The 19,967-nt window shown below is 39.3% G+C and overlaps 2 protein-coding genes across 6 annotated transcripts; one reads left to right on the forward strand and one right to left on the reverse strand.

Moving 5' to 3' along the window:
• The first annotated feature begins 2,964 nt into the window (after window positions 1-2,964).
• LOC146677054 (uncharacterized) lies at window positions 2,965-7,727 on the forward strand. 2 transcript variants are annotated; one of them, XM_085381005.1, is made up of 7 exons: window positions 2,965-3,050; window positions 4,281-4,955; window positions 5,160-5,205; window positions 5,280-5,371; window positions 6,155-6,265; window positions 6,873-7,149; window positions 7,224-7,727. In XM_085381005.1, exons 2-7 carry the CDS (start codon window positions 4,492-4,494, stop codon window positions 7,428-7,430), a joined length of 1,197 nt encoding a protein of 398 aa, XP_085237131.1. In that variant the 5' UTR covers window positions 2,965-3,050; window positions 4,281-4,491; the 3' UTR covers window positions 7,431-7,727. The 2 variants fall into 2 exon arrangements, with proteins under 2 accessions (XP_085237131.1, XP_085237140.1); XM_085381014.1 differs by lacking the exon at window positions 2,965-3,050 and having other exon boundaries at window positions 4,251-4,955.
• A 185-nt stretch (window positions 7,728-7,912) lies between these two features.
• LOC146677055 (G2/M phase-specific E3 ubiquitin-protein ligase-like) lies at window positions 7,913-18,724 on the reverse strand. Of its 4 annotated transcripts, XM_085418094.1 has the most exons (16): window positions 18,584-18,724; window positions 18,370-18,482; window positions 17,276-17,379; window positions 16,978-17,052; window positions 14,846-15,062; window positions 14,459-14,534; window positions 13,943-14,254; window positions 13,734-13,815; window positions 13,557-13,654; window positions 10,625-10,822; window positions 10,458-10,544; window positions 10,049-10,302; window positions 9,696-9,824; window positions 9,494-9,631; window positions 8,646-8,748; window positions 7,913-8,375 (listed from the first exon to the last, which is right to left on the reverse strand). In XM_085418094.1, the coding sequence occupies exons 1-16, from the start codon at window positions 18,630-18,632 to the stop codon at window positions 8,158-8,160; spliced, it is 2,253 nt and encodes a 750-aa protein (XP_085274220.1). In that variant the 5' UTR covers window positions 18,633-18,724; the 3' UTR covers window positions 7,913-8,157. The 4 variants fall into 4 exon arrangements, with proteins under 4 accessions (XP_085274220.1, XP_085274194.1, XP_085274202.1 ...); XM_085418068.1 differs by lacking the exons at window positions 13,557-13,654; window positions 13,734-13,815 and having other exon boundaries at window positions 14,168-14,254; window positions 18,584-18,702; XM_085418076.1 differs by lacking the exons at window positions 13,557-13,654; window positions 13,734-13,815 and having other exon boundaries at window positions 14,168-14,254; window positions 18,370-18,427; window positions 18,584-18,665.
• Between the last annotated feature and the right edge of the window lie 1,243 nt (window positions 18,725-19,967).

The raw sequence follows: 19,967 nt of genomic DNA on the forward strand, positions 1-19,967 counted from the left end.
ACAGCCAATCCAAATTAAGTAGCGCAGAGCCGAACCAATCACAGCCGCAGCGTCACGTCACGTGACTTGTTACGTACAGCACAAGTGCCAAGCCGCACATGTGTATTTGTTTGGGAAGCAGCCAGCCACCGTACTGCCCGGGTAATGGAGGAAATGAGTGTGCCGACTAGAAAAATCAACCGAGCATGACCGAAGAGAAAACAGATGATGGTTCCAACGCCGGAGAGATTGTCGAACGGAAGAGCCATAGAAGTTCCGTAGTGTGAAGGTATTTCGGCTATTTCAAGTCTGACAAAAAACAGAGTAGCGTGCACTGTAAATTGTGCTGAAAGCAAGTCTGGAAATACAATAAACTGGTGCATGCGCTACGTCCACACGTACCCGGGTATTTTTGAAAACGCAGATTTTTCTATGCGTTTGCACCTTTCGGCCACACGTAAACGGCGTTTTTGGTCACTGAAAATGAAGATTTTTGAAAACTCAGTTTTTGCATTTACGTGTGGACTAGAAAAACGGAGAAAACGCAGCGTCAAAGGTGTGCGCATTTTTTGACGTCACACTGTGTGGACGTAGCCTCAGTCTCTGACTGGAAGCGCTAATTCGTCATTCGGCTTTTGTCAGACTAAAGTAACTGTTAAAACTGTTTGAAAAGCTCAGCTATACAACAAGGAGAGATTGAGAATTTCTTTTTAGTTCTCAGTTTATTTGATATTGACAAAAGTTAGTCAGTTTTGTCTGTTCTTCTGTAAAACAAACTAAGATTTATTTTTAGAATTAATATTTTGTTTCTAAGTGGAATTGACAATTTAGTAGTCTGTTTCGTTTGTTCTATTTTGAAACTTAAACGCTTTAGCGGCTGCCTTTTGTGTAGTTTGCAATATTTGCCTTTATTTATCTGAAAAAGTCTCATGTTCCTTAAGTACATCTACCTGAACTTATTATGGGAAATAAATATTTAAATAAAAACAAGCTGCTGATTATTTCACATTTTACTTGTGAGCAACGGCACATTTAAATTTTACAAATATAGTTATTTGGCTTATATCGTGATAGATATCGTTATCGCCTGAAATGAAAAAAACATATCGTGATATGAAAAAATCTTATATCACCCAGCTCTATGCCTGGCTTTACAAAACACCCCCATCAATGGACCAAAACTGGACATCCAAAAATGACATCATTCGGATGTAACTTTGACGAGGCACCCCCCTCCTAAACCAACAAACTCACTGTGCAGAGCTGGCGAACTTAAATTTCACTTATGAAAAATGACATAACTAACTGACCTCTGCTGCTGTTTGACACACTGATCGTGATGCCAGCAGGAGGAGGAATGGTTAAAATCAGAGCCCAAACAGCAGCTTTTTGTTCTCAGATTGTACATGCTGAACTCAAGATTCAAATTTCCTAACTGTGACAGGGGCATACATATACATGACACATACAGACATCATTGCAGTCTTATGATATTCCAGTCTTTGAACAATCTGGATGAATAAATTATTTTTAGAAGCACTTCCTCAGACACACAAACAGAATGCAAAATGATGAAGAGTTGTGTGTTCTCATTAGTCTGAGGTTGAGCTGCTAATTTGTTTGCTGATTCCTGAATATTGCAGAAAAGGCTTTAATGAGTGCTAGGTCTTCAATAGCATCTTCCCCAGAGGACTTTATAAGTTTGTAAGCTACAAAACAACAAATAAACGCTTATACTGCACTTCCTGTTGTTTCTGCCACTAATGGTTCATTATTTTTGACATGCATATTGTCTTAGTAGAACAAGCCAGATGTCACCCACATTAAGAACTCCGTGTCAGGCATACATGGACAAGGACTGATAACATGAGACTGATGCAATACTACTATACAAGCTGATCCAGTGAGAACGGTTATAACAATCCATGTGGCAAATGTGGATAAAGAGAAAACCAACAGCCACACTGACTAAGAAGCACCTGGTGGCTCAGATGTCCTCAGCTTGGAACAACTGTCAACAAAGAAAAAAAATTATCAACTGAAGTGATTTTCTGTTTCTTTAAAGGGAAAATCCTTTTGCATCTCTAGAATCTCTTGAAGGAATTGATTGTTTACGCCAGGGGTGTCAAACTCAAATACACAGTGGGCCAAAATTCAAAACTGGAACAAAGTCGTGGGCTAACATTAATATTTATTGGACAAAAAAAATCTTCCTCCAGATATAAGAATGAATCTTTTGTTATGGACTCAAACAAGTTTTGCTGAAAAACTGAATATGGAACAAGCAAAGCCTAATACTAAACGATATATATATTAGCTGTATAATACCAGTAGGCCAGCTCTAATAGTAATTTGGTGTGGCTTCGTGGGCCAAATGTAATTAGGCTGTGGGCCAAATTTGGCCCGCGGGCCAGAGTTTGACACCTATGGTTTACGCCAAGGTTATGGAAGAAATATAGTATCATCAGAATTCAAGTATTTTTAGACATTGAATTTATGACACTGAATTTTTATCCTCCAAATTTCCCTGCAAAAATATTCACCTGCAAAAATTCACCTGCAAAAAATTCACCTGCAAAAATTCACCTGAAAAAAATTCACCTGCAAAAAATTCACCTGCCAAAAATTCACCTGCAAAAATTCACCTGAAAAAAATTCACCTGAAAAAAATTCACCTGCAAAAATTCACCTGCAAAAATTCAACTGCAAAAGTGATGAACTTTAATGACCCAAGCCAGAGCAATCAGCACCAGATCGAGTCGAGTGGCTCTCGGCCAATTAAATTACGCTGTTTGATCACATGACACCGTTAGCCAGCAGTTTGTCTCCTAAAAGAGAGCTGTTTAGAGGTGAGTGATTAAGTTTTTCTCCTAAATAGAGATCATTACAGAACGCCTAGTCCTACTTAAAATCCCATTTATTATTTTTTTATTTTTTTTATCATCTACTCGAACTAAGGAAAACGTTTGACTAACTCAAAGACAATTTCCACGCCTCCCATGCCTGTCTGCAGAAGCAGTTTTGAATTTAGGAGCGCCAAGATGGCAGCGGCAAACCCTGGCGGCTCTCCGGTGAGTATATATTTTTTTTATCTTCAAGTTTGTCTTTTGAAACCTTAATTTTATTTAAATCCGTTGCTCACGTATAAAGTACACAGACGGGGTCTTTGCTCAACTCGTCTGAGGCGTGTCTCACTAAGCGCTACATGCTAGCATCCTGCTAACCGAGCTACCCTTTACATGCTGTGCTTTAGAAAATAGGATACTCGTTAAAAAAATACTCCGCAGATATTGATAGATAGACGAACACTGCAAATATAATGTTGGAAACGAGAACGGCCTTTGGTGAAGGGGTAAAATACACCATGAATAAAGCCATAGAGTGAATGGCTGCCATGGTTGCAGAACAGCCTGATTTAATGACAAGAATGGGGAAGAGTGAGGTGAAGTGAACCAAAGCCACAAAACACGGTCAGACAAGGCGGCAAAAGGGCAGTGATCTGTCCGTCAGTATGAAGTTGGTGTGTGCTTTGGTGAACAAAAACTCCAGACCGGTAGCAGGAAGATGGGAGACTCGTGTTTCACTGGAATAGTGGTGAATTAAAACATCCTTTGTTGGGGACATTTCGGTGTAAATGCATCCATACAGGCAAGACAGAGGCAGACCAGACAGTGAAGAAAACAAGGCAAACATTAGAAATATTAAAACGGAAATATAGGATTGAGTTGAGGCCCTTGCAGGCTACCCACAATTTCCCCAAACTGAGCCACCCATTAAGAAATTCATTCTCACTGTTTCATAAACAAAAGGGATTAAATTTGACAATATCAAATTTAATTTTCTGACCTTTTCATAAATGAAACACGCTGCCAGGCAATCTGTTTTCGTTTTTTTTCATCCATTCAGAGTATTCGTTGGGAACACTGAACTCAATAATCATTTCCAGCTTTCTTCATTAAGTTTTGGTTTGGCTTTGTTCTCAAAAACATTTAAATAAAACAGATAAAATAGAAAATAAAGCTTTTTCTCTTGCGAGCTCAATTTTTACTGTGCTATTAAAACAAAAGATGTAAGAAAATAATAAATAAAATCCTAACCAGAAAATCAAAATACTGCAACAAATGGCATGAATTAAAAAATATACTTTTTTCAAAGAACCATAAGGAAATATGATAAAATAAACATTGGAATCTTATAGCCTAAGAATATTCAGTTAACGTAACTAACCTTGTGTTTTTAACTCACTTTTTGTTGGTGATTTAAAAATTACAAAAATAATTCTACTTTTTCCTCTCCTTTAGGATCTTCTCCTACATCATATTCTTCTGAGACTGCGTTCACGTTTAGAACATTGTCTTGAACACCTTTCCCCTGGATCTGGACTTTTTAGATTTCATTTGCACCCAGGAACTAGTTTTTCTACAAGCTTTGTCTGGTCAAGTTCAGGTTTGCCCTGTCCTCTTAGATGCATTATGTAGTTTACATACTCTGATAAACAGAGAAAAGGATAAAATGAATCTACATAGTGCTGTCATTCAGTTTGAGTGGGGACCTACTGGGCGACTAAGAATGGCTCTTTCCCCCCATCATCTTAACAGTCTTCTGGAACTGAACTTGTCCATCCCAGCCATTGCTAAAATTTTGGGAATGTCAAGAAGCACAGTATTCCGACGCATGAATGAGTTCAATCTTTCAGTCAAAGCACTCTATAGCAGCCTGTCAGATGAAGAGTTGGACCAATGCATTACAGACATAAAATCCAGGCAGCCTCACGCTGGATACCGGATGGTGAAAGCACTTCTTCAGGCCAGAGGACACAGAGTCCAGTACCAAAGGGTTAGAAGTTCTATGCACCGTGTTGACACAGCTGGTGTTGTGTCAAGGATGTTTTCCTTGGGATGCATTGCTCGACGTGCTTATTCCGTCCCAGGACCACAGTCTCTAATGCATATTGACACAAATCACAAACTGATACGGTAAATTATTTGATCTTTTGAAGTGAAAGATATTCCTGAGAATTTTTTCATCTGCAAATGTTCAGAACTGTATTTTGTTATCTTACTCGTTACTATATTTGCATCTGGACATACATAAATTACATCTTGCATTGCTTACATTTAAACACTTCAAAGTGATAATTCAAAAACTGATAAAAAAAACATTTTGTTTTCCCCATTCAGCTATAACATTGTGATCTTTGGAGGTATTGATGGCTTTTCTCGTAAGGTAAGTTTAGTTTAGTAAGTAAATCAAATGTAATATTTACATGGAAGTTTCCCATTGTTCTTTTTCCTATAAAGATTATGTATCTCGGTGCTGCTTCCAACAATCTGGCATCAACAACACTGGCATTCTTCCAAAAATCAATCGAGAAGTTTGGTTTTCCTCTCAGGTAATAAGTGATGCATTTTATTATGGGTTAGGTATTTTCTTACATACCTTTTGTAAGACTACATTTGGATATTTCATTAAAAGTTGTTTAAGATGATTCTAACTTGCCTCAATATATATATCTCTAATTTCAAATGATCGTTATGGTGACTTGGGGATATTTAAGAATAAAAAAAAATTAATTCAACACCTTTACCAAACACTGCTGTTATGTAATTGGATACAAGGGGTGAGATAGTAATATTTTGCCTCCTTGGCTGTAACTCCCTGACATTACAAGGGTAATCATTTTATGATGTCGGGTTCAGTGTTACACCATGATTTCAAATTCAATATCATCATCAATAAGAATTAGTATTATCATTTCAGAGTTGTAGGTAACCACTTTTAAATGCCATAGACTACTTATTTGTTTAATTTGATGTAAATATTTTTGCAAAAATATTCTAAAAATTGTCTCCTTACACAGATCATAATGATACAAGATGGCACTTGCGTAATTTCCAACAAATACAATAAATCTAAGTAATTACTACTAACCTGTGAAATCCTGAAAAATGTTTTAACAGCTGTGTTAAATTAAACTTCATACTGACACATGCTGGAAAGTGCATTCATGAGACAATTTTTCTGATGCATTCAAGAGCAGTAGCAATGAAAGATTTTAAGGATTCTTTTACAATTTGTTTTTCAAACTTTGCTTAAGGCATATACTGTTCTTTATTATCAGATCTAAGTTTGTTTAAAGCTTCGAATGTTTTGGGGTACGATTCTTTGTTTTCAGGGTTCGTGGCGACCACGGAGGGGAAAATGTGGAGGTTGCACGGCTGATGTTTACTGTTCGTGGCACAGGAAGAGGCAGTTTCATTTCAGGAAAGAGTGTGCACAATCAAAGGTTTGTTCTCATAAAATACTGTCCACCTCAAATGTTTCTGACATAAGATGGAAGGTGTTGCATCTTTATTTCCATTATTTAAAAATACATACATTTAAAGGGTATAGTTTTATGAAAGTTTTACAGTAAAATGTCTTTAGAGAACAGTGCCCTATCCAGCATGATATACTTTCTGATATCTATCAGGTGTTCCTTTTTTTTTTTTTTTTTTTTTTTTTTTTTGGCAGTTTTTGTTGTTTTTTCTTTCAATTTCCATTACTTACCCCTCAAGGAAGAAAATATTGGACAGGTCCTACAAACCCCAAAGAGCCTTCAGGAATGTGCCCTATTTTTTAGTTATTCACGCACCTTTTCCAGTCTGTTCCTTCCTTCCATGAATGTTCATTCTGTGTTAATGGTCTGGTTGTCATCTCATGTTGCCACTGATCATTACAACCCTTTTGGCACCTTTTAAGTGATATGCCTGGGTCCTTCCTACATGCCCTGATAATGTATTATTACTGTTGTCATGCACACATTTCATGTAGGGTTAGAAACAAGCAGGGAATTTGTCATACACACCAAGAAAAGCCATACCTAATTAAATATTTTTTATATATTATTTCAGAATAGAGCGACTGTGGAGAGACCTCTGGGTGGCCGTTACATGCATTTACTACGATGTTCTTCACAACCTTGAGGAAGAGGGCCTTCTTGACATTTCAAATGTTGCACACCTCTTTTGCTGCCATTACGTCTTTCTTCCTCGACTGGAGGATGATTTGAATACATTTTGCAGTGGATGGGACAACCATCCACTGCGAACAGAAAACAACATGAGTCCCAACCAGCTGTGGGAGTTGGGTCACAGATATCACCCTGTTCCTGTTCCAGAAAACACACAGGTAAAGGTGCACATTTTTAGTACTCTGATTCCTATATACAATTATTCTTTCCTAATTTTGCTTGTTCGTTGCAGGGCTTCCAGATTCCAGACATTGACTGGGAGGACAGTGGCCTATCTTGCCATAACCATTCAAGCATTGTTGTTCCGAACACTGACTGTCCATTGACAGAAGAACAAATGACAACTTTACAGGGCGTTGTTAATCCAAGAGCGGCATCCCAGTCCTTTGGTGCGGACATGTACATTATGGCTGTTCAGTTTTGTCAGAAATTCATTTAGAATAGGAAAGCTACATACAGTTGCAGGAAAAAGTTTGTGTATCTTGTTGAATTTCATTAATTTCTGCACAATTTGGTCATGAAATGTAATCGGATCTTCATCACGGACATCTGGACAATCAGTCTGCTTAAACTAAACCAACTCAAAGAATTTTCAAGGATTTTTTCATTAACATAATTGTGTATAAGCAGTTCTGATTATTGTGACTTTGGTCATGAAATGGGATCTGATCTTCAAATTGTGCTGAAATCTGAGATTACACAGGGTTCACCAACTGTTTCAAGCTATAAACTTCGCTATAAGTAACAATTTTTAGTAAAGCTTCGTAATGTAAACACTGAAGAATTAGGAGAGAGGGAACTTAAAAATATTGATTCACTCAGAAAACTAAATAGAAACTGCTTGTCAGTTTGAATGTTATGTTGTAAAGCAATATTTGACTGAAGGCTGATGGTTGGAATGTTTCAAAATTAAAACAGCAATGTAAGTTAATCTTGTCCTTTTATTTTGATCAAGATGCATGCAAGATGTCATTGACAAGGTAAACTTTCAAGACATTAACAGTTTTAAAAACTACTTAAAGGCATTTTCAACCGAGAACTGAACCAAGAACCAATGTTGCCTGCACAGAGTAAATGGCATCAGAGAGGCCCAGTAGATGTGAACATTTATATTCCAAATCTTAAACAGAGACTTGTACACCACTACCTTGCATTATGGGAATGACTCAAATGAGTCCAAACCCTGAGTGGCAGGTTTCAGAGCAGGCAATGAGGTCTTCCTTAAAAGTTAAATAGTCCTTGTAGTGGTATGGAATGCGCAAGGTCTCATAGCAGGTGGCAGCAGTTGGATGTCTGCCATCCACTAGCTCCACTGTGAGACTTTTTGGCACAATCTCCCATCCAGTCCAGAATTTTAGGACATTTGTCAGCTCACTTGGTGTTGCTGTGAAGAAAAAAGAGGTTTAACAACCTTGAAAAAAAATCCAACCAATATATTTTTAACATTACAATAATATTGGTATTCTACGGAGCCCCGCAGGGGACACGGGAGAAAAAAAAAATTAAGACGGACTTTTGCGAGATCGCGCAAAAACAAACTCGGGATCTCGCAAAAGTATTGCGAGATCTCGCAAAAGTCCGTCTTAATTTTTTTTTCTCCCATGTCCCCTGCGGGGCTCCGTAGTATTCCCCTCCTGCAAAATGGCAAACCTACCATTTAGAATAAAATGCCTCATGTAGCCTGTGATTCGGCATTTATTTTGAAGAGGACAGTCATCATCTTCATCTTCTGGCCACACGATCCGCTGAAGAAGGACCTGTAACAGAACAAAGTATACCCTTAAAAATACTGCTGCACATTTTTCAGATTTCCATGGATTTTGTCTCTTCTTGTTTTGGGGAGTTCCCTTCCCTATAGCCATATTTTATCTAATTAGTCACACCTGTTCTTAGCTCACTATCACCCACTTAGCCTTATGGTCCATGACTTGATTTCTTGAATAAATTTCTATAATAATCCATGTTTTGTGCTTTTTGTGTTCACTTGGATCCCCAAACCTCTACATAGTTTTGACTGTATCTTAAAAGAAGAAACTGTCTCAAACAAAAAATGAAAATAGAAATTAAATTTTTTTTTTTTCAAATTCAAACAACAGTAATGGCTAAATATATAATTAGAAAATGTGTATTACCAAATAATTACTAATGTATTTTAGTCATTATGTCTTTTTCAAATCTACAAAATCGTTTTCTATATGTAAATCATGCTTTTCGAGCAGTTTTATTTTTACAGGACTAAAGAAAAACTGCTGTAAAGATGTATGGTCCACAAGAATATGTTCATTTTTAGTATTTGTGCATTTTATTTGTAAAAATGAATACAGCTTTGTTATGGTAAGCTTATTATTTGATACATAATTCTTGGTAAATGCCAAATTAAAATTGCAATTTTTTCACTTTGTAGAATGACTCAAGTCTTCATAGTTTGCTTTGGACTACATTTTCTACAACGCACAGTAAAATGTTATTAATGAATACAGTATTTAGGAACACAAAATTTACCTCAGGATTCACAGCAGCCAACTCTTGTGGAAAGAGTAAGGGCACCGTGTCAGGTCGCTGGGTCAGCAGGGTCCACATATGGGTTTCTTTAAGTCCCCTTCTCAGCTGTTTTATCGACCTCGTCACTCTTCCAATGACCTAAGGAAAAACGTTAACTAAACAGTAACACAGAAATATTTTACTTACTTTTCAATTCACTCACAGAATGGAGTAATAATTTCTCAAACAGCCATCTCCTGTTGTTCTCTGTCAAGGGGGGGAGGTCCCATGCATATGCCAGATCCTGAACACGTTTTCTCTCTTCATCCGACAGCTTGGATTGCCCTTCAAGCTGTAACCCATAAGACAGTAATTCAGACAGAAACAAGAACTATAAATTCCTAATTCCTCATACATAAAATTTTTTTAAAAAGACAAGTTTAAAGTCTCAGACCATGTCTCAATGGCAGAGTTTTTGATCTAGAACAATTTTAAAGGATTAGTCTAGGTTAGACATGTTTATAACTCATACGGGGCAATGTATAAACGTTCCCTCATTTAAACATAAAAACCTACAAGCTGAATTGTCCCTCTCAGGTCTAGATCTGGACAGTCCTCGGGTGTAACGGTGGCAGTTTCAGGACTACCACCAAGTAGGACATGCACAACGGCTGGGCTAAGTCCAGATAGGCATGGGCCTCCATGAAGAAAGGAGTGCCCTACCATCCTCCCTGCCATAAGGAACATATCACTCTCCACAAGAAAGTGAGCTGCTGATGGTATGTAATGGCCTGGCTCTCCCTCAAAAAGTGGAGTAACATTAGAGTTTGCTATGAGATAAATGAAAAGAAAGGAAAAAAAAAAGAAGAAGATTACTTACACACAATACAGAGGTTTTCACAAAATAAAGAGACAATTAACTTGTGAAAAGTTATACAATATAATGATCATCAAACATAGGTACGGTCAACCAAAACAAACTAACCAAAATTGATGCAAAAACCAGACATCAGCTTCTCCATGCATGTTGATAAGAAAAAACGTATTACTCCTTGTCCGATAGCTGTATCCCCTGTTAGATCACCAAAATAAAATAATGAATACAAATAATTATTTCAAGATATATTTATGTATCATTTTCAGAAAATTTACCCTCAAGCCTGCACTCCAAGGGACGTGCCCATTCAACATTGGGTCTCTTGTAGAATGAGATGAGGGCCATGTCCTGATCAGCTACACTTTGTCTGATGTCCATTGTGAGACGTAATGGGCTCTCCATTTCATGCATGTCCAAAGCATTCTTTGCACATTCATATATGGCCTTTGAAGAGTCCAAAACAGTTAACCAGCCTAAAAGATATATATATAATTGGATATAGTCTGTATATCAGAATCAGAATCAGAATACTTTATTGATCCCTGGGGGAAATTATTTTTTGTTACAGTGCTCCATTTTAAACCAACATTAAGACAAGACAGACAATACGCTAACTAAGAATAGTACAATATATACATATATATACATACATACATACATACATAAGTCACTTATAAATAAATATTTGGAAAAGAAACATGTGTAGTTGTAGCAGCAAACAGTGTGTTAAGTGGATGCGTTGTACAGGGAGATGGCCACAGGCAGGAATGATTTCCTGTGTCGTTCAGTGGTGCTTTTCGGTAATCTCAGTCTCTCACTGAACGAGCTCCTGTGACTGACCAACATGTCATGGAGTGGGTGGGAGGTGTTATCCAACATTGTCTTTATCTTGGACAGCATCCGCCTCTCCGACACCACCTTGAGGGAGTCCAGCTCCATCCCCACAACATTGCTGGCCTTACGGATCAGTTTATTAAGTCTGTTGGCATCTGCGACCCTCAGCCTGCTCCCCCAGCATGCAACAGCATAGAGGATCGCACTGGCCACCACAGACTCATAGAAAATCCTCAGCATTTTCTGGCAGATGTTGAAGGACCTCAGTCGCCTCAAAAAATAGAGACGACTCTGGCCCTTCCTGTAAAGTGCTGTGGTGTTTTTAGCCCAGTCCAGTTTATTGTCAATGTGTACTCCAAGGTATTTATAGTCCTCCACAATGTCAACACTGACCCCCTGGATTGAAACAGAGGTCAAGTGTTTCCTGGTCTTCCTGAAGTCCACGATCAGTTCCTTGGTCTTTGCCACGTTGAGCTGCAGATGATTCTGCTCACACCACGTGACAAAGGAGTCGACCACAGCCCGGTACTCTGTCTCATCATCCCTGCTGATGCATCCAACCACCGCAGAGTCATCAGAAAACTTCTGAAGATGGCAGGTCTCTGTGCAGTGGCTGAAGTCTGTGGTGTAGAGGGTGAAGAGGAAGGGGGAGAGGACAGTCCCCTGTGGTGCCCCTGTGTTGCTAATCACCTTGTCAGACACACACTGTGGGAGACGTACATATTGTGGTCTTCCTGTCAGGTAATCAACAATCCAGGACACCAGAGAAGCATCCACCTGCATCGCTGCTAACTTATCACCCAGGAGGGTCGGCCTGATGGTGTTGAAAGCACTGGAAAAGTCAAAAAACATGACCCTCACAGTGCTCGCCGGCTGGTCCAGATGGGTGTAGACACGATTGAGCAGGTAGATGATGGCGTCCTCTGTTCCGAGACGAGGCTGATAAGCGAACTGAAGGGGATCCAGATGTGGTCTTACTATGGGTCGCAGCTGGTCCAGGATGAGCCTTTCCAGGGTCTTCATGATGTGGGAGGTCAGTGCCACGGGCCTGTAATCCTGGGGGCCACTGGGACGAGGCGTCTTTGGTACAGGGACGAGGCATGATGTCTTCCACATCACCGGGACCCTCTGCAGACTCAGACTCAGCATAAACAGTTTATGAAAGACTCCACACAGCTGGGGGGCACAGGCCTTGAGGACAAGGGGACTCACTCCGTCTGGTCCAGCAGACTTGCCTGAGTGAAGTCTCCTCATTTGCATCTCAACCTGGTATTGAGTGAAGGTGATGGGTGGGGGAGGGGTGTCAGGAATCTCACAGGAGGCAACATGTGAAGAGAGAGGCTGGCACAGTGGTGTGGCTCTGGATTCCAGGCTGACTGCAGGTGAGGTTGTGGGGGTGGGAGCAGACACTGTGGTGTCGAATCTATTGAAAAACAGATTCAACTCGTCGGCTCTATTCTCACCTCCCTCAGCTCCCCTGCTGTTGGTTGGCCTGAATCCAGTGATGGTCTTCATGCCCCTCCACACCTCTCTCATGCTGTTCTGCTGGAGTTTCCACTCCAGCTTCCTCCTGTAATTGTCCTTAGCCTCTCTGATCTTGTCCTTTAGTAACACCTGGACCTTCCTCACCTCCTCTTTGTTGCCCCCTCTGAAAGCCCTCTTCTTGTTGTTGAGGAGGGCTTTGATGTCCTTAGTCACCCACGGCTTGTTATTTGGGTAACAATGAACAGTCTGAGCTGGAACAATGGAGTCGGTGCAGAAAGTTATGTAGCCTGTGATACACTCAGTAAGCCCATTGATGTCCTCGGCGTGAGGCTCACAGAGTGTTTCCCAGTCGGTCACCTCGAAACAGCCCTGTAGTTCCGCTATTGCCTCCTCTGACCACCTCCTAACAGTCCTGGTGGTCACAGGTTCCCTCCTCACAATTGGCACATAGCGGGGGGTGAGGTGAATCAGGTTATGATCTGACCTACCAAGTGGGGGGAGGGAGGAGGAGCTGTATGCATCCTTGACGTTAGCATACAGTAAGTCTAAAGTTTTCTCTCCCCTGGTGGGACAGTCCACATATTGTTTGAATGTTGGTAGTGTATTGTCCAGTGATACATGGTTGAAGTCACCCGAGATCACAATAAAGGCACTCGGGTGCTGAGTCTATCTGATATCAAGTTCTATCTAGATACTATTACAAAAAGATTATGTTTTATCCTTTGAAGGATTGTCTAAAGTAGTTTGAATATGAGGCTATCAAAAATAAGAAATCCATTGAATGGATACAAACGAATGGTTTGATTTCCGGGAATTGTTCACATTAGCTGTTGATTGTTACTAATCAACACCTTCCTTACATAACCTGTGACTAAATGATTGACCTACCATCCCTGACTTCACAAGTAGTTCCAGATGGTCCTGGCATATCTGCTAGCCCTTCCTCAATTATTGTATCTTCATGCCCCTTTTCATTTTGTGAGCTACTATCAAAATATGTTGTTAAATTTCATTCAAGGCTTAAATCCAATGACAATAAAAATTGCAATTTTTGTTGCTAAATACCTTTCTCCACATGAAGAGGCATGCAGCTCAATGAGGTCAGAGTGAAACATATCTGTGCAGACAGGACACTGCTGCAATGGTGCTGTTGTGCAATAAATTTTAAAGGACAAAGTTTAATTTTTTTAACATTTAATTTTTCCTTCTAGCTAGCTCTTAACACTTTATGTTTTTGGGTAATATGTTAGTATGAAATTGTCAAAAAAACCTACATTCCTTTTCTGTAGGTTCATCACCATCTAAATTCACCACAGTACTTTCACTAGGAGTTTCCAAAGGAGGACAGGATTTTAGGTGTTCTGACAGAAGTTGCAGTGGAACACCTATGCCACACTTCTGGCATTTTGCTTTTGGCATGCATCTGAAGGACTCATCGCTTAGTGGTACAGGGTCATTGCTAAGTTCCTCTTGAATAGGAGCAATATATACATTTTTACCCCCACGACTGGCAGCCTTTAGGATTGTCCCTGTATAGCCAATATCAGCTGGAGGAACCAGAGAGAGTTTTCGGCTTCCCCAACCACCTGTATAAAAGCAAATTGCAGCAGATTATTCTGATCATGAAATATATCCAATGCCTCAAGAAAAGTGAAAAAGAAAAGTATCTTCAAAACTACTCAGAATTAGGAATTCACAACATGCGGTGAAAAGGAACTTGTCTTAAAAGTACTTATTAAACAGCAGGATCAGTTTCTAGTTTAATTACACAGTGCAGAATTCATACACACCCCCAGGTTTGAACAGCAGCCAGCCACCTGTTACCTCCTTCAGTTTGGGAAACAAATCATTCAGGGCGTCCCTTAACTGAAAGCAATAATACAAATACAATCTCTGAGTCCAAATAAATTACACATTTAACATTAATTATACCCCTGTATATACTAAGAAACGGTAAAAGAACCATGCATTTACAGTGCAAACTGGATATAATAAAAAAATCTTTTTCAATCCAAAATTTACAGTTACATTTTCATGATTAATGATGAATATCCAATAATAATATTATTTTTTGTAAATGCCACCTGTGACTTGCAGTGATGGTCACCTTCAATAACACTTTTATTAAGCGAAAACTTCTCAGTTTTGATCAGTGAATAAAAAGAATAAGTTTATACCTCTTCATGTGTTGTGCTCTCATCAAGATGTGCTGTTCTTTGACCCATCCCTGCCTGTGTGTGGATATATTTTTCATGTTCTGTTGGGGTCTTCTCCATTTGTTTTGGGAGCAAATAAAATACCACTTCAAGAGGTTTAGGCTTCTTAGCAGGCACCAGAGATGTAGCAGGGAATTGCCTTTTCCCCTTTCCTCTTGAGAAAATACCAGGAAAAGACCTGTCCCAAACATTTTAACAAAATTATTTAAAAGCGACTATTATGAAATGCTTTTTTAGTTTGTTTATACAAATTCAACACAGCACTAACACTGCAGTATACACAGAAACACGGAAATATAAAAATAATAATAATAATAATAATAGCAGCACCCGAAAAACACAAACATTCAAAAATAAACCAAAACATCAGAACTCAAAATACTGGGTCGAAACGAGCCAGATCCGTGACAGACTCAGAACTACCAAAAGTATATTTTTATGTGATTGACTGTTGTTGTAATTCAAGCCCTGAGTGTAGAGCAGGGGCCCGTTCTTCGTACCTCGCTAAGTAGGTTAGCCGGATTAGATTGTTGACGATTTCGCGTGATCCTGGATCAGTCGGTTCCCCGAAGCTCATCCGGGACTTGCTGTCATAGCAACAGAGCCGTAAGCGTAAACCTGCTCGGGAGCAGGTTTACTTTATGTAAACAGGATTAGATCGCGGCCACGCAGGTATGTCCGCTTCATTTATACGAAAGCAACAGCGATAAATAAATAACATCAATGTAACTGAAGATAATGCAGCACTTGATCCTTTTATTGATGTCACACAGATACATACAGGTCATTTCCTAAAAAAGGGAAATGTACTATTAACATTCTATTACATGTATGTGATTATTACAGATGTAATTCATATTTCAGAGTAGTAATTGTAAATTACTTCGTGTAATCAAGATGAGAGACCACGGCTATAAAAGCCAAGGTGGATTTGGGAAGCCTGTCGCAGCCATGTCCTGTCCGTTTACGCGAGCAACCCATTGCGGAAGGTGCAAGATTGATAAGGAGAGTTTTCAGAATTCAGCGTATATTGCGGGACAGACAGGATCCTTTAGCTCAGCGCGACAGTGTGCTCATTGAGAGATATCGATTTTCCCGTGAGGATATTATTTACTTAACCAACTTGTTGACGAGGGGGTGCAGGACCACCACCTGTCTTTTTTTGCTCTGCCCTTTTCTTGGTTGCTGTTATAAACAAACAAACAGATTATTTCAGGCTCTCTTTCCAAGAGACGAAAAGCAATATAAGTGATAAATATTACCATTCTGTAGAATATTCTTATATTTCACTTTTACTTGTTCCCATGTTCTAGTGGGTCCTGTTGTGGCTCTAATGTGAAAGAGGATATAATATAACAATATAATATAATGTAATATAATATTGGATAATATAGTGTAATATAATAAATCTACCCTACCGCCTACTGGTGTTGGCCAGAGGGGCCGATGGCGCAATATGGCAGCCTCGCTTCTGTCAGTCTGCCCCAGGGCAGCTGTGGCTACAACCGTAGCTGCCTCCACCAGTGTGTGAATGTGAGAGTGAATGAATAGTGGCATTGTAAAGCGCTTTGGGTGCCTTGAAAAGCGCTATATAAATCCAATATATTATTATTATTATTATTAAATTACTTACGAGTTTAATTTGTCAGCAACTTTCTGCCAGCCCTCTCTCCTTGCTTTTGCAGCCTTTGCAGTGTTCCCTTGCGTTCTGATTAAACTCTGAAACTCCTGAAATCCCTCACTCAGGAGTTCTTGCTCTGCTGCCGAAAAATACCGAGCCGAGCGCGCTCCTTCGACATTTTCGCCGACCAATCAGAGGGTTGCCGATCAATGTTTCTACTATCGATGCGTAGCCCCTTTTATGACACCCAGTGATGTCACATTACTGCGTCCAGCTGTACTAATCGTCAACAGCAGGTGTGTTCGGGGAACCGGATTAGCGAGCTCACGGTTAGCGCGATGATTTGATCTTGGATGTGTCATTTGATCTTGGATGTAGTAAGCGACGTACGAAGAACGGGCCCCTGGTAAGATATAAAGTTCCATCCTAAATTCCATGCTCATGCTGAGTGTTTAGTTTATGACTTTTTCACCTGGTCATTTCTTGCTGAAGGGATGGTCTTTCAGGGTTGACCAAGCTGGTACCCTGGCCACCTTGACTCTGTTCTCTGCAAGAAATAAAATCATATTCTCATGTGTGTGTGTGTGTATATATATATATACACACACATATATATACACACACACACACACATATATATATATATATATATATATATATATATATATATATATATATATATATGTATATATATATATGTGTGTATATATATATATATATATCTCAATTTAGTTGAATGTAGGATTGACTCATAAGTCTTGCTAAAGTACCTTGTATTCTGATTCATCGCAGCAGCAACAGCAGGAGTTTGGTTGGATGATGTAAGCAACTGCAGCAAGTGTCTTGCTGACCGAATAATTTCATCCTGCATAATCTGAAACGAACACATAAAGACAGAAACAATTTATAAATTAATGTTCGATAAAATCTAAGAATGTATCATTTATTAGATAACAATATGAATATGTCTAACAAAAAACTTGTGTGGAGCGAAGTTACATTCAATCAAGATGGTCTGGCATGCTACAACTTTATAGTTGTTAAATTCTGGGTACAAGTATACATACCCATCTTGTACATGTTTATTATTATTATAATTATTATTATCCTACCCAATTACATGTTTCTTTTAATCAGAGTATGCTGTTTTAATGACTTTACAATATCATTTACATTGCGTTCCTTACATTTTCCCAAATTGTATGTTATATTAATCCTATATTTCCGTTTTAATATTTCTAATGTTTGCCTTGTTTTCTTCACTGTCTGGTCTGCCTCTGTCTTGCCTGTATGGATGCATTTACACCGAAATGTCCCCAACAAAGGATGTTTTAATTCACCACTATTCCAGTGAAACACGAGTCTCCCATCTTCCTGCTACCGGTCTGGAGTTTTTGTTCACCAAAGCACACACCAACTTCATACTGACGGACAGATCACTGCCCTTTTGCCGCCTTGTCTGACCGTGTTTTGTGGCTTTGGTTCACTTCACCTCACTCTTCCCCATTCTTGTCATTAAATCAGGCCGTTCTGCAACCATGGCAGCCATTCACTCTATGGCTTTATTCATGGTGTATTTTACCCCTTCACCAAAGGCCGTTCTCGTTTCCAACATTATATTTGCAGTGTTCGTCTATCTATCAATATCTGCGGAGTATTTTTTTAACGAGTATCCTATTTTCTAAAGCACAGCATGTAAAGGGTAGCTCGGTTAGCAGGATGCTAGCATGTAGCGCTTAGTGAGACACGCCTCAGACGAGTTGAGCAAAGACCCCGTCTGTGTACTTTATACGTGAGCAACGGATTTAAATAAAATTAAGGTTTCAAAAGACAAACTTGAAGATAAAAAAATATATATACTCACCGGAGAGCCGCCAGGGTTTGCCGCTGCCATCTTGGCGCTCCTAAATTCAAAACTGCTTCTGCAGACAGGCATGGGAGGCGTGGAAATTGTCTTTGAGTTAGTCAAACGTTTTCCTTAGTTCGAGTAGATGATAAAAAAAATAATAAATGGGATTTTAAGTAGGACTAGGCGTTCTGTAATGATCTCTATTTAGGAGAAAAACTTAATCACTCACCTCTAAACAGCTCTCTTTTAGGAGACAAACTGCTGGCTAACGGTGTCATGTGATCAAACAGCGTAATTTAATTGGCCGAGAGCCACTCGACTCGATCTGGTGCTGATTGCTCTGGCTTGGGTCATTAAAGTTCATCACTTTTGCAGTTGAATTTTTGCAGGTGAATTTTTGCAGGTGAATTTTTTTCAGGTGAATATTTTTGCAGGGAAATTTGGAGGATAAAAATTCAGTGTCATAAATTCAATGTCTAAAAATACTTGAATTCTGATGATACTATATTTCTTCCATACAAGGTGCGTTCCCTTCACTTCCTTCCCCTGTTTTTTCACCAGTTCTTTGTGTTCGTAATGTTCAAATTTTGCAGTTAGTGGTCTTAGATCTTTAATTTTTGGTGGACTCCGTAAAAAAAGATCTGAGCGACTGTCATAAAGGCCTAATGTTTGTTCAGGACTGTAAGTAGTATTTTTACTAAACTGCTTTTATTCTGTAATTCTTTAGCTAGGAACTCAATGAGTATAATCCTCACTCATTGGTGTTCAGTGGTGTTCAACAGCAATCCTGGGCATTTAGACGAGGCATTGATTTGTTGAGCACAGATGGTCATGCCACTTGTTAATTAAAGTATTCCAGTTTGTCCAATTTGTTAGATTTAAGAAATGGTCCAAAAAAAGGAAAAGACTTATGTCCTTAGCTCAGTAGTTCAGTCCTAAAGTGTTGTTTGTTTCCAGCAACAGCACTGTCGTTTCGGGCCACATCATACCTTTTTAAAACTGCTACTTCAGAGATGACGAACTTAGTGGAAAACTTGGAAAATCTACATTACTGCTATAACTTGGTCAGCATCAGGAACACAGATGGATTTCTACCATGGACAATTTGTCATGCTGATGCTTTGTACTGCGTTGTGTAAGGTGCCTCCTGTGTCAGGTAAGGTGTTCTGTAACACTCTAGCTGGGAATATGTTGGCTGCTGACAGATTACGGCTATGTTTAACAGATATGCAAAGTCCTCCTATGGACATTCAAGGGGAGAGACAAACAGTAACACACTTTGCAGGGTTAACCACCAGGAGACCTGGCTTTGCCTCCTGTTGGGACCTTTGTGTTCTGCACTTTGTTTATTTTTTCTCCCTTGCTTTTCACTTTCAGTTCTTTGAGTTGTTGATTGTTAGTTTTAGCCACTAAAAGCTACTTACTTGTATTCTCACCCAAACCTAACAAAGTAGTTTTTAGTGTCTCATGTCACAACCCAACAGCTGGATTTCCTTTTGTCCTGTTGTTCAGTGACGGTGGCAGCACACTGTGCCAGTGCTCAATGAAAGGCCTCAGAGCTCAGTTTCTATACCTTTCTTGGACTTTGGTTACTTTTTGGTTTGAGTTTTTAC

This window comes from Rhamphochromis longiceps, linkage group LG2, assembly GCF_057381845.1.
Source record: "Rhamphochromis longiceps isolate RC_006_pf linkage group LG2, R_longiceps_female_GT1.1, whole genome shotgun sequence".
Lineage (NCBI taxonomy): Eukaryota > Metazoa > Chordata > Actinopteri > Cichliformes > Cichlidae > Rhamphochromis > Rhamphochromis longiceps.